The sequence below is a fragment of the Rhinoraja longicauda genome, chromosome 8, assembly GCF_053455715.1.
Source record: "Rhinoraja longicauda isolate Sanriku21f chromosome 8, sRhiLon1.1, whole genome shotgun sequence".
NCBI lineage: Eukaryota > Metazoa > Chordata > Chondrichthyes > Rajiformes > Arhynchobatidae > Rhinoraja > Rhinoraja longicauda.
The window spans coordinates 43,750,800-43,763,908 of record NC_135960.1 but is presented as its reverse complement, the minus strand read 5'-3'; the positions used below and the strand labels follow the sequence as shown (position 1 = coordinate 43,763,908).

General features: G+C 44.3%; 1 protein-coding gene across 5 annotated transcripts in view; it reads right to left on the bottom strand.

The window, feature by feature from the left end:
- Positions 1-2,571: 2,571 nt before the first annotated feature.
- csrnp3 (cysteine-serine-rich nuclear protein 3) overlaps positions 2,572-13,109 on the bottom strand; it is a 91,548-nt gene continuing 81,010 nt past the window's right edge. For all 5 annotated transcript variants that reach the window (XM_078403784.1, XM_078403781.1, XM_078403780.1 and 2 more), the window contains one exon: positions 2,572-12,910. In XM_078403784.1, coding sequence (XP_078259910.1) covers positions 11,849-12,910 — 1,062 coding nt within the window. In that variant the 3' untranslated portion in view covers positions 2,572-11,848. The remainder of the gene's footprint in view (positions 12,911-13,109) is intronic.

Here is a 13,109-nt window from a genome sequence, read left to right as displayed (position 1 = left end):
AATTTATTTCATGTAATGTCAAGTAATTTTTCAACAATATTTATAATATTTTTCCAAACTCTGCTCCAATAAAAATTGTTAATTGTCAGTGTTAGCGTTTTGTTGCGTGTTATCCAGTCAGCGAAAAGACTATACGACGTATACATAATTACAATCAAGTCACCCACAGTGTTCAGATATAGGACACTCTAGATAAAGGGTATAATGTTTTTGGCAAGGTAAAGTCCGATTAAAGATAGGTCACAATGCTGGTTAAATTGAATTGTCATCTGTCCATTCCCTCCACAGATTCTGCCTGACCCGCTGAGTTCCTCCAGCACTTTGTGTTTTGTTCTAGATTCCAGCGTCTGCAGTTTCCTCTCTCTCTCTCTCGTGGGTCATCCATCTCTGTGGGTTGAGGAAAATGCTGCTTATGTTTCATAAATGTTTTGCAAAGTGATTGAGCAGTTTATGCAATTTGTAGAATTGGCCAAATCACCCTGGAAAATAGGGTGAGATAACAGAGGATGTCTTTATTTAAGAGAAATGTACCTTTGGATCTGCACCAATTGTGTATTTGCTGATTGACTAATACCCATCACTGTCTATTTCTCTTCTTCCCCTTTCTCCTGACTAGTCTGAAGAAGGGCTTTGACCTGAGACGTCACCCATTCCTTCTCGCCAGAGATGTTGCCTGTCCCGCTGAGTTACTCCAGCTTTTTGGGTCCACTTCTCTCTTGCTACACAAAGCAACTTCTAGCTCCAAGCAGCCCTACTCTTTTGAAAAACACTCTTTCTCTGCATACCTTCTTGTTAAATGTGTTGCAAATATACTATCCTGCAGCCACTTATGATCTGTACATCCCGCCAGTACCGAGAAAACGAATCGGCTGGTGGCCCCTAACTTCACAGCAGAATAAATATATTAAAAAGTCTGAAGAACCCAAAACATCACCAGTCCATGCCTTCCAGGGATGCTGTCTGACCCGCTGTTACAGTTATATACAGCGTGGAACCAGGCCCTTGGGCCCAAATCATCCATGCCAACCAAGATGCCCCATCTACACTAGTCCCAGTTGCCCATATCCCTCTAAAACTTTCCTGTCCACGTGCCTTTTAAATGTTGTTATAGTACCTGCCTCCACTACGTCCCACCTCTGGCAGCTTGTTGCATATACCTACCACCCTCTGAGTGAAAATGTTGCCCCTCAGATTCCTATTAAATCTTTCCCCTCGCACCTTAAGCCTGTGTCCTCTGGTTCTCAGTTCCCCAACCTTAGGTAAAATACCTTACTCCGGTCCTGACTACAGGTGCAATCACCCTTTCCATTCCCCTTATGATCCAATACACGTCAATAATATCACCCCTCAGCCTCCTGTGCTCCAAGGGATAAAGTCCTAGCCTGCCCAACTTCTCCCTATAGCTCAGGTCCTGGTGACATCCAGGTAAATCTTCTCTGTACTCTTTCTAGTTTAATGACATACTTCCTACAGCAGGGTGACCAAAACTGAACACAATACTCCAAATGTGGCCCCATTAATGTTTCTCCAGCACTTTGTCTTTTGCTCAAGATTCCTCCATCCGCAGTTTCTTGTATTGCTACATAAAATAGCTGTTATTTTCGTGGGGATTGAGAGATCATTCGAATCTCTGGAAATTGTAACTAGCTAGACACATAATATTGGCCCTTTTCCCCCAATTTGTACATCCCCATGTTTGCAGTTGGTTATTGAAGGCATGTCTTTCAACTCACAAGAGGGTACAAACATCCAAAGGAATTCATTTTTACAGGTGAGTGCTGGATTTGTGTTTTAGAAGTGCTGTGATGTTAATTTGCACACTGCAACACTTTGATGCCTTTATAATGTGGGTCTCATTTAAAAGCTTAGAACACAAAATCAAATCAAAATAGGACGTACAGGGTAAATGGTAGGGAATTGAGGAATGCAGTGGAACAGAGGGATCTGGGAATAACTGTGCATTGTTCCCTGAAGGTGGAATCTCATGTGGATAGGGTGGTGAAGAAGGCGTTTGGTATGCTTGCCTTTATAAATCAGAGCATCGAGTATAGAAGTTGGGATGTAATGTTGAAATTGTACAGGGCATTGGTGAGGCCAAATCTGGAGTATGGTGTGCAGTTCTGGTCGCCAAATTATAGGAAGGATGTCGACAAAATGGAGAGGGTACAGAGGAGATTTACTAGAATGTTGCCTGGGTTTCAGCACTTAGGCTACAGAGAGAGGTTGAACAGGTTGGGTCTTTATTCTTTGGAGCGTAGAAGGTTGAGGGGGGACTTGATAGAGGTTTTTTAAATTTTGAGAGGGACGGACAGAGTTGACGTGGGTAGGCTTTTCCCTTTGAGAGTGGGGAAGATTCCAACAAGGGGACATAGCTTCAGAATTGAGGGACAAAGGTTTAGGGGTAACATGAGGGGGAACTTCTTTACTCAGAGGGTTGTGGCTGTATGGAATGGGCTTCCGGTGGAAGTGGTGGAGGCTGGCTCGATTTTATTATTTAAGAGTAAATTGGATAGGTATATGGATAAGAGGGGATTAGAGGGTTATGGTCTGAGTGCAGGTAGATGAGACTAGGTCAGGGAGAATGGTCGGCGTGGACTGGTAGGGCCGGACAGGCCTGTTTCCATGCTGTAGTTGTTATATGTTATATGTTAAAGCGGCACGGTAGCACGGTAGCACAGCGGTAGAGTTGCTGCTTTACAGCGAATGCAGCGCCGGAGACTCACGTTCGATCCTGACTACGGGTGCTGCACTGTAAGGAGTTTGTACGTTCTCCCCGTGACCTGCGTGGGTTTACTCCGAGATCTTCGGTTTCCTCCCACACTCCAAAGACGTACAGGTATGTAGGTTAATTGGCTGGGTAAATGTAAAAATTGTCCCTAGTGGGTGTAGGATAATGTTAATGTACGGGGATCACTGGGCGGCACGGACTTGGAGGGCCGAAAAGGCCTGTTTCCGGCTGTATGTATATGATATGATGATGATATGATATGACAAAGTGCTAGAGTAACTCAGTGGGTCCGGCAGCATCTCTGGAATATAGGAATAATGGGCAGAATTGGATTTATGGAATTGGGTTATAGATTAATTATCATCTCATGACGTACTGGAAAAGGAATAAGAGGTTAAAGACCTCTGGTTCTTGTGTTTAAAATCAATCTACTTGACCAACCTTTGAAACACCTATAAGTCAAGGTGAATTTGTCTGGATACATTGCTGTGTAACATCATCAGTCGGGGTTTTGAGTATAGAAAAGATACACAGAATCCTGGAGTAACACAGCAGGTCAAGCAGCATCTCTGGGGGTACTAGGATAGGTGATGTTTCAGGTCGGGACTCTTATTTGACCATCAAAGTTGGGACATTATTTTATAGTTGTACGATGTTACTGAGGCTGCATTTGGAGTATTGTGTTCAGTTTTGGTCACCCTGCTATAGGGAGGATGCCATTAAGCTAAATAGAGTGCAGAGAACGAGGATATTGCCAGGACTCAAGCGCCTGATCTGCCGAGGTTGGGCAGGCTGTATGTCTTGGAGCGCAGGAGGCCGAGGGGTGATCTCAGAGAGGTGTATAAAATCATGAGGAGAATAGATACGGCGAATGCACAAAGTCTTTTACCCACAGTAGGGGAATCAAGCACCAGGGGACATAGGTTTAAGGTGAGAGGAAGAGGGGAAAGATTTAATAGGGACCTGAGGGGCAACATTTTAAACACAGAGGGTGGTGGCTATTGGGAATGAACTGCCAGAGGAGGTAGTTAAGGCAGGGACTGTAACAACATTTAAAAGCCAAATGGATAGGAAAGGTTTAGAGGGATATGGGCCAATTGCTGGCAATTGGGGACTGTTTAGACGGGGCATCTTAGTTGGCATGGATGATTTGGAATGAAGAGCCTGTTTCCATGCTGTGTTACTCTATAACTCTATTTCACAACATTAGTGGAAGGCAATTCAAAGAGGAGAGAGCACTGGCTGCACTTTTAATATATCAATATATGAAGCTTAAGATTATCTACATGAACAAAACACAAGGTGCTGGAAGAACTTAGCCAGCGTCTGAGGAAGAAATGCACAGGTGACATTTCTGATCAGGACCCTTATTCACATTCTGACCCAAAATGTTGACTGTCCATTCCCTCCACATCCACACGCCTGACCCACTGTGTTCTCTTATGTTTCGCCAAAGACTCCAATATCTGCAGTTCCTTGTGCCTCAATGTACTACATATGTCCATGAACGCCGACAATATGCTTGTGCATAAATCAATGTAAAAAAAAAAGCAAAGCACCAGATGGGGATGATGGAAATTCGTTCAGTACTGTATTTTGGCCTCATTTCCTACAGCAATGTGGAATAATTAAAACATAGATATTTCACATTCTGACCATCTATAAGCAACATCTGTTTGTGCAAAGAAGACAACAAACCTCTGAAACAATACATTTTGTCCAATTTTTACAGGCCCCAAAGATGCAAGTTAATTGGACAAATATCAAGCCTGCACCTTGCAATAGCTGGAATACAAACAAATAGACATCAGAGAACCAAAGCTCATATAATACAGTACAGCTGTAACAATTAGCACTAATGTTCTAGCAACAAAAAAATACAGTAACATTTGAATTTGCAATATACTGTTGCAACAAACCACAATAAATACATCAAATGTCTGTATCATCATAATAAATACTGAACAGATAAATACTACCAAGTATACAGTTACTGTGGAAAAAAAAGACAATATTCTAAACCCAGCTTTAATCCAGTTCTGGGGATTTGTAATATTGTGGTCTACCATCTCTTTTGGCACAACTGGGGTCACAGGTAGACTATATAAATTGTAATATTCCAAAATTTTCTAAACAATGCAAAGTGTTGCCTGTCTGGTCGTATCTTTGATGAGATAACTATATTACCATCCAAACACAAAGTGTTGGAGGAACTCAGCAGGTCAGGCAGCATCTGTGGAGGAATGGACAAATGACGTTTCAGGTCAAGACTCTTCTTCAGATTGAAGAAGAGTCTCGACCTGAAACATTTCTTGTCCATTCCCTCCTCAGATGTTGCCTGACCTGCTAAGTTCCTCCAGCACTTTGTGTTTTGCTCAAGATTCCAGCATCTGCAGTTTCTCGTGTCTCCAATTAAATAGTCTGTCAAACATGAGCTGTGAAACCTCCTGTGGTATGTGATTAAACAAAATATGACATAATGTCCAAAAAATTAGTCCTGGAACAGTAGTTTTTGAAAAATATTAACCATGATATAAACATAGTTTCATATATGCGATTGAAAAAAAAGATTTTTTTGGTCCAAATGAAACTATCTTGTGTCAGTTTTCTACCTGCATGAATTATTGTACAATGACTATCTTATCAAAATAAAAGGATGTGACTACACATGATTACAGCTTGCGTTGTACCATCAATTGGAACAACATGAACTCTTTCACACTTTATCCATTCCCTTATGGCATATAGGTAACCTCAAGGCATGGAACAAAATACTGTTGGCTTAGGACCCAGTGCTTTAAGTGATTCTGGATATTCTAAGATTGTAAACAGAAAACTTAATCTCAATAATCTTATGTGAAATCAACAGTGTCCCTGGAACCACTGTCCTTTAACTACTCACTGAATCAGTCTGAAGAAGGGCCCCCACCCAAAACGCCACATATCCATGTTCTCCAGAGCTGCTGCCTGACCTGCTGAGTTACTCCAGCACTGTGTCCTTTTTCGTAAATCTGCATCTGCAGTTTGTGCGTTCTTCCCATGACTGCACAGATTTTAACCGGGTACTCTGGTTTCCTCTCACACTCCAAAGACGCACGGGTTTGTAGGCTAATTAGCTTCCGTAAAATTGTAAATTGTCTCTAGGATAGTGCTTGTGTACAGGGTGATTGGTGAGGACTCAGTATGCCGAAGGGCCAATTTCCGTGCTGTATCTATAAAGTCTAAATCGCTCCTGTTTATGTGCTATGTTCTGACGGCATCTGACTACTGCAAACTTAAGGTAAAGTCTATTTACGTAAGTCACTGGTTCCCAACTTCCAGCTGCGATCAGAAAGCTTAGGTATATTATTGTCACGTGTACCGAGGTACAGTGAAAGCTGTTTTGTATGCTATACAAACAGATCAGATAATATTATATGTAAATACAATCAGTTCAAACTCATACAATAGGAAGAACAAAGGGGAAGATACAGAGTGCAGAATATAGTTCTCAGCATCGTAGTGCATCAGTTCCATACATAAAGTCCAATGTCCGCAATGGGATAGAGGTGAAGAAGAGTCTCGACCTGGAACCTGATAACGGAAGGGAAGAATCTGCTCCCGAGTCTGGTGGTGCGCACTTCAAGCTTCCATACCTTCTGGAGGATGGGAGCGGGGAGAAGGTGAAATGACTGGGGTGGGACAAGTCTTTGATTATGTTGGCTGCTTTCCCGAGGCAGCGTGAAGTGTAGATGGAGTCAATGTTGGGGAGTCTGGTCTGTGTGATGGCCTGGGCTACATCCACAACTCTCTGCAATTGTGCTGTAGGATTAAAACTGGGCTGTGAGGTGGTCCAAACTTTTAATATAAAAAATGATGCAACATTCTGGCAAAAGTTGTTGAAACTTTTGCCACGCTGTCTTGTAGCTGCTGTGTATGTTTCAGCAGGCATGGGGCAGGCGGGTAGAGAGTTCAATGCCATCGCACTGTTCATTATTTTGTTTTAAGTGATTTAATTTGATTCTTAATTAATGCTATAACTTTGGGAATAACAAGCTGCAAAGCCAAAATAAAATGTTTTGAAACTTAGAATCACTATGTGTAGGAAGGAACTGCAGATGCTGGTTTACACCAAAGATAGACACAAAATGCTGGAGTAACTCAGCGGGACAGGCAGCATCTCTGGAGAAGCACATTCCTTCTCCAGCTGAGTTACTCCAGCATTGTGTGTCAATCCCTGGAATAGAAACATAGAAACAGAAAATAGGTGTAGGAGGAGGCCATTCAGCCCTTCGAGCCAGCACCGCCATTCATTGTGATCATAGCTGATCATCCACAATCAGTAACCTGTGCCCAACTTCTCCCCATATCCCTTGATTCCACTAGCCCCTTTGACAGAATTATCAAATCAATAGACAATAGGTGCAGGAGTGGGCCATTTGGCCTTTCGCGCCAGCACCGCCATTCACCGTGATCATGGCTGATCATACACAATCGGTACCCCATTCCTGCCTTCTCCCCATATCCCTTGACTCTGCTATTTTTAAGAGCTCTATCTAACTCTCTCTTGAAAGCATCCCGAGAATTGGCCTCCACTGCCTTCTGAGGCAGAGAATTCCACAGATTCACAACTCTCTGGAGGGAAAAGGTTCTTCCTCATCTCCGTTCTAAATGGCCTACTCCTTATTCTTAAACTGTGGCCCCTGGTTCTGGACTCACCCAACATTGGGAACATGTTTCCTGCCTCTAGCGTGTCCAATCCCTTAATAATCTTATATGTTTCAATAAGATCCCCTCTCATCCTTCTAAATTCCAGTGTATACAAGCCCAGTCGCTCCATTCTTTCAACATATGACAGTCCCGCCATCCCGGGAATTAACCTTGTGAACCTACGCTGCACTCCCTCAATAGCAAGAATGTCCTTCCTCAAATTTGGAGATCAAAACTGCACACAATACTCCAGGTGTGGCCTCACTAGGGCCTTGTACAACTGCAGAAGGACCTCTTTGCTCCTACACTCAACTGTTATTGTGAAGGCCAGCATGCCATTGGCTTTCTTCACTGCTTGCTGTACCTGCATGCTTACTTTCAGTGACTGATGAACAAGGACACCCAGATCTCGTCGTACTTCCCCTTTTCCTAACTTGACACCATTCACATAATAATCTGCCTTCCTGTTCTTGCCACCAAAGTGAATAACCTCACATTTATCCACATTAAATCATCTATCATGTGATCTTAAAATATCGTCCGTAAGTCTAAATGTTTGATCAATTTTCAAACACGGATGATAAAAGTTCAGAGGTACTGATGTGGTGGCATATAGTCAGCACACACAGCTTTTACTGGAATTAAATCAATCATTCTTTTTCATTTAACAGATGCAGCGTGGAAACAGGCCCTTCGGCCCACTGAGTCCGTGCCGACCATTAATCACCTATACACACTAGTTTTATGTCATTCCACTTTAAGTTTTGAATATTTATTCCAGCAGAATGGAGATAACAAGTAGTTCCCCTGCACAAGCACATTGCTCGCTACAAGTGAAGGAGAGTTCTGATTGTATTCTGAGTACATGCAAGAATTGAAATTAAGATCACTGGCAAAGCTACAACTTGTGCAGGTAAAAACTAAAGTGACCTGGATATTAGTTGTTATAATTTCTCCACTAATGGGTATGTTTGATGGCTCTTTTTTGCTTGATCAATTCAGACCAGGGGTGCAGCTGGTAGAGCTGCTGCCTCACAGCGCCAGAGACCCCGGTTCAATCCTGACTGCCTGTACGGTCTATACGGAGTTTGTATGTTCTCCCTGTGACCACGTGGGTTTTCTCCAGGTGCTCCGGATTCCTCCCACATCCAAAAATCGTGCGGGTTTGTAGGTTAATTGGCCTCTGTAAATGATCCCTAGTGTGATGGTGCGTGGTAAATCTGAGAGGGATTGATGACTATACGGAGAGAATAAAGTTGGATTAGATCAGTGTCTGATCAGTGTAAATGGATAATTAGTCTTTCCACTCTCTGGTTAGCGCAAAACAAAAGCTTTTCACTGTATTTGTGACACGTGACAATAAACGAAACTAAATGGTTGGCGGGTTGAAGGGTTTGTTTCCATGCTGTATCTCTCTCTCAAACTGCTGGAGGAACTCAGTGGGTCAGGCAACATCTGTGGAAGGATGGACAGATGACTTTTCGGGTCAGGACCCTTCTTCAGATTAAACCCACAACGTCATCTGTCCATTCTCTCCACAGATGCTACCTGACCCGCTGAGTTCCTCCAGCACTTTGTGTTTTACTCCAGATTCCAGCAACTGCTGTCTCTTGTGCGTCCATAATTTATAAAGTAAGTGACCAACTATTTTTAAAAGTAAAATTAAACTTTCTACTTTCTGAACTGTATTTATCTATGTTAAATCACCAACCTGAAATCCAAGCTTTTATTCACCAAGGTAACAGCTCAGTACAGGCAGAATTTAATGTAAGATGCACTCTGGAATTAACTTGTCACCAAGGAATGATTTATTTCCCTCACCCCAGGCATAACTTTGAACTCTCTGATTGCTGTCAAGAACCATATAATGAAATGTTAAAATTAGACTCTCCTAACGTGACTTTCACCAGGGCTGCCCCAGTGAGTATTTTTTCCCATTGATAAGCCCTATTGTTCCCTGATGGGAATGTGTAAATTTAGGTTCAGTGTTTTTTTGGAATGCATTTTGCAAAGCCACAACTAATTTCTTTAGGCAAAGGGAGGTGAATCTGTGGAATTCATTGCCGTAAATAGCTGTGGAGGCCGTTAATGGATTTTTTTTAAGGTGGAGATTAACAGACTTGATTAGTAAGGGTGTCAGGGCTTGCGGGGAGAAAGGGGGTTGAGAGGGCAAGATAGATCAGCCATGATTGACTGGTGGAGTAGACTTGATGGGCCGATTGGCCAAATTCTGCTCCTATGACTTATGAACTCGATTAAATAAATTTTTATCTTGCTAAATCAGAATTTTGCATCATTCCAGCCTGTGAACTATTTCATGCAGTTAGGAAATATTGGCAGTATTTAGTTTAGAGATACTGCATGGAAACAGGCCCTTCGGCCCACCGAATCCATGCCAACCATTGATCACCCGTTGACACTAGTTCCACTTTATTCCACTTTCTCATCCACTCCCTACACACTTGGGGCAATTTACAGAGGACAATTACCGACAAACCCACACCCCTATACAGTCATGGAGAACATGCAAACTCCACACAGGCTGCACCCGAGGTCAGGATGGAACTGTGAAATGGCAGCTTTACCAGCTGCGCCACAGTGCTGCCCTCATTCACACTGGTAAAAAATTATAAACCACAGTGGAGTGACAAAATAGAAACATGTTGCCTGATTAAAAAAATCTTGATTCCCTTAAAATATTTGATTTAGCTGGGAAAAACAGCACCGTACATATAAAGAGTGCACAATCTTTCTTTAGAGTAAAGATTTCACTTTAGTTTGCCAAACAAATGCTGGGGGAGCTATAACAATCAGTGATAGCATGACAGATTGATTCTCACTACCACTTCGTGTTTTCCATGGACTTTGATGTGTTTTATTTGAGATATGTCAGTGATCATGTGGCAGTATTTTCTCATTCTGCAATTCAGAGGCAGTTTGCTTAAAAGGAAGAAAAAAAATACAAAGGGTTGGAGGAACTCAGCAGGTCAGGCAGCATCTGTGGAGGGAATGGGCAGGCGATGTTTTGGCTCAGACTGATGGAGTGGTGGGGAGGGAGGGAGGGAAGAGAGATGAAAGGCAGGGCAAAATCTGGCAAGTGATGGGTGGATACAAGTGAGGAGTGGGGGTTGTGATTGTCGTAGATGGGTGGACAAAAAGGCCAGAGGTGAAAAGGAGACAAAAAGTTGCGAGAGGAGAGAAATGTGAAGCCAGAGGAAGAGATAGGGGGGAAGGGGAGTGGGATAACGGGAGAAATGTGTGCGCACCAAGGTAAGGCAGGGGGAAAGGGAGGTGGGTTATTACCTTAAAATTGGACAACGGAATGTGAGGAATAATCATAGATCAGTCAAACTATGGTGTTGACTCTGAAAATAAAACCCCTGTTCTCACAGTCTGAAGAGATCCTGAGCTTTTGTTTCTCACTGGAGTCTCATGCCTGGCTAGAGTGGATGTGGAGAGGATGTTTGCAGTCATGGGAGAGTCTAGGACCAGAGGGCACAGCCTCAGAATAAAAGGGTGTACCTTTAGGCGTACCTTTAGAATGGAGATGAGGAGGAATTTCTTTAGCCAGAGGGTGGTGAATGTGTGGAATTCATTGCACCCAGATGGCTATGGAGGCCGTCATTAGGTATTTTTAAAGCGGAGATTGATATATTCTTGATCAGTAAGGGTTTCAAGGAGAAGGCGGTTGAGAGAAAGATAGATCAGCCATGATTGAATGGCAGAGTAGACTCATTGGGCCTAATTCTGCTCCTATGTTTTATGAACATGAGCACTGCCTTCATACTTGTAGAGTAAACACAAAGAAAGAGCTGTCTTCATATTCAGTTCAAAATAACTCCTTAACTGAAAATGAAGCCTGTATCATCTCAAACAATTTTCACTGATCCCTTGGATTGAATTATCTGTCATAATCAAAGAGAAATATTTAACATATACTTCACAATTGCACCAACTGGCATAAATAAATTCACAGATTAAACAAAATTATTTTCACAATGCTCACGTGAATAGTACATAAGTAGTTTTTTTTCCAAGTTTTTTGTTGAAAACAGGGACCTTATTTTAAACTTTTGAGATTGTCGTGTAGACCTAAAGCAGAGCGGGAAGATTGGATCTGGCTGCTTCACTGTCCTTCATCTATAATGCTCAGGTAAATTAAAATGCTTCTGAAAGTCAAATAAATTATTAGTGACTGTAATGCCTCGCATTAAACTACATTGTCTAATGCAGTGTCTCACATGAAACTCATTTCTGATTGCAGTCGGTAAACCACTGCATCCAGTGGCATTCATAGCGGCCTCTGATCGGTCAAAGGAAAGGTGTCAAGTGTTTAAAAACTGTAAACGTTCACGTTGTAAATCCTTCCCGTTCTGAAAGACCAGTGCAGAGGGCAGCGGAGGGACAAAGCGTGCAGAGCCTGGGAGCAAGCTAAACAAACACCGTCTCCACCACTGAGGCTTTGATGGTTTCCTCCAGCAAGGCGCTGCCCTCTGGGAGGATGATGGCATTGTCCAGGACCTGTTTGGGGGAGTACAGGTCTCCAGCGGTAGCAGCAGCAGCAGCAGCGGTGTAGTCATCCTGAACGCGGTTAGTTAAGTAGCTCTGTAGGTCCGCTCGGGAGTGTCCGAGCTGCTGCTCCGAGTACAGGCCGTTGCACTGGGCGATGTTTCCGTGAGCCGAGGGGCGGCACACTATCACGGAGGGGGTGGGGATGGGGTAGTGGGCACCGCCGAAGCCTCCCTCCAGCGGCGGGGTGTACTCGATGTACTGATCTGCCGCTGAGCCGTAGGGCACCAGGGAGAGCGCCCCCTTCTCCTGGCTCCCCTCGCTGTAGTTCGAGGTCAAGGTGGCTTCCACACAGAAGGGCTCACTGCCGCGCTCCGTGGAGGTGGGCGAGGCGCTGTCATCAGCGCTCACGGTACCGGCGGCTGAGTTGCAGTCAATCTGATAGTAGAGCGTGGATGGGCTGCCGTAGTAGGGAGCGCCCTCAGGCGAGGTGCCGTCGGCGTAGCACAGCACGGAGGGGAGGGAGAGGGTGTCGGGCTGAGCCGGGGGGTCGGAGACAGACGAGGATTTGCCTCCTCCCTCATCGTCCGACTCGCTGGCAGCCAGACTCTGAAGGCTGGAGTCCGTCACCCCGCTGCACAGACTGCTGCCATCCTCCTCCTCTTCCTCTTCCTCCTCCTCCTCCTCAGGCCACTCCATCTCCTCCGCCGACTGCAGGTGCATCACCGCCGTCTTGGGCTCGTTGTCCACCTCGAAGGTCTCAGTGGCCGAGTACGGACGGGATAGATGGGCAGAGTGGCCGTTCGCCTCTCCCCCCGACAGTCCCTTCTCCAGGTCCAGCAGCTGCTGGCTCTTCTCCAGCTCTAGCTTCATGATGGTGTGCAGAAAGTGCGTCCGTACCCTGATGGGGTTGAACTCAATCCTGCCTGCCGCGTTACTGCATCCTTCCTTGGTGCATCCACACGGAAAACTCATGCGGTCCACCTAGGGGGAAGAAAACAGCACAGGGCAACGGTTTACTAGACACAGGCAACACAGGTGCTGGCTTAGAAAAAACAATCTCACCAACTTCTACCGATGCACCGGAGAAAGCATTTTATTGGAATGCATCACAGCATGGTCAGAGACCTAGGTTCAATCCTGGCTACAGATGCTGTCTGTACGGGGATTGTACGTTCACCCT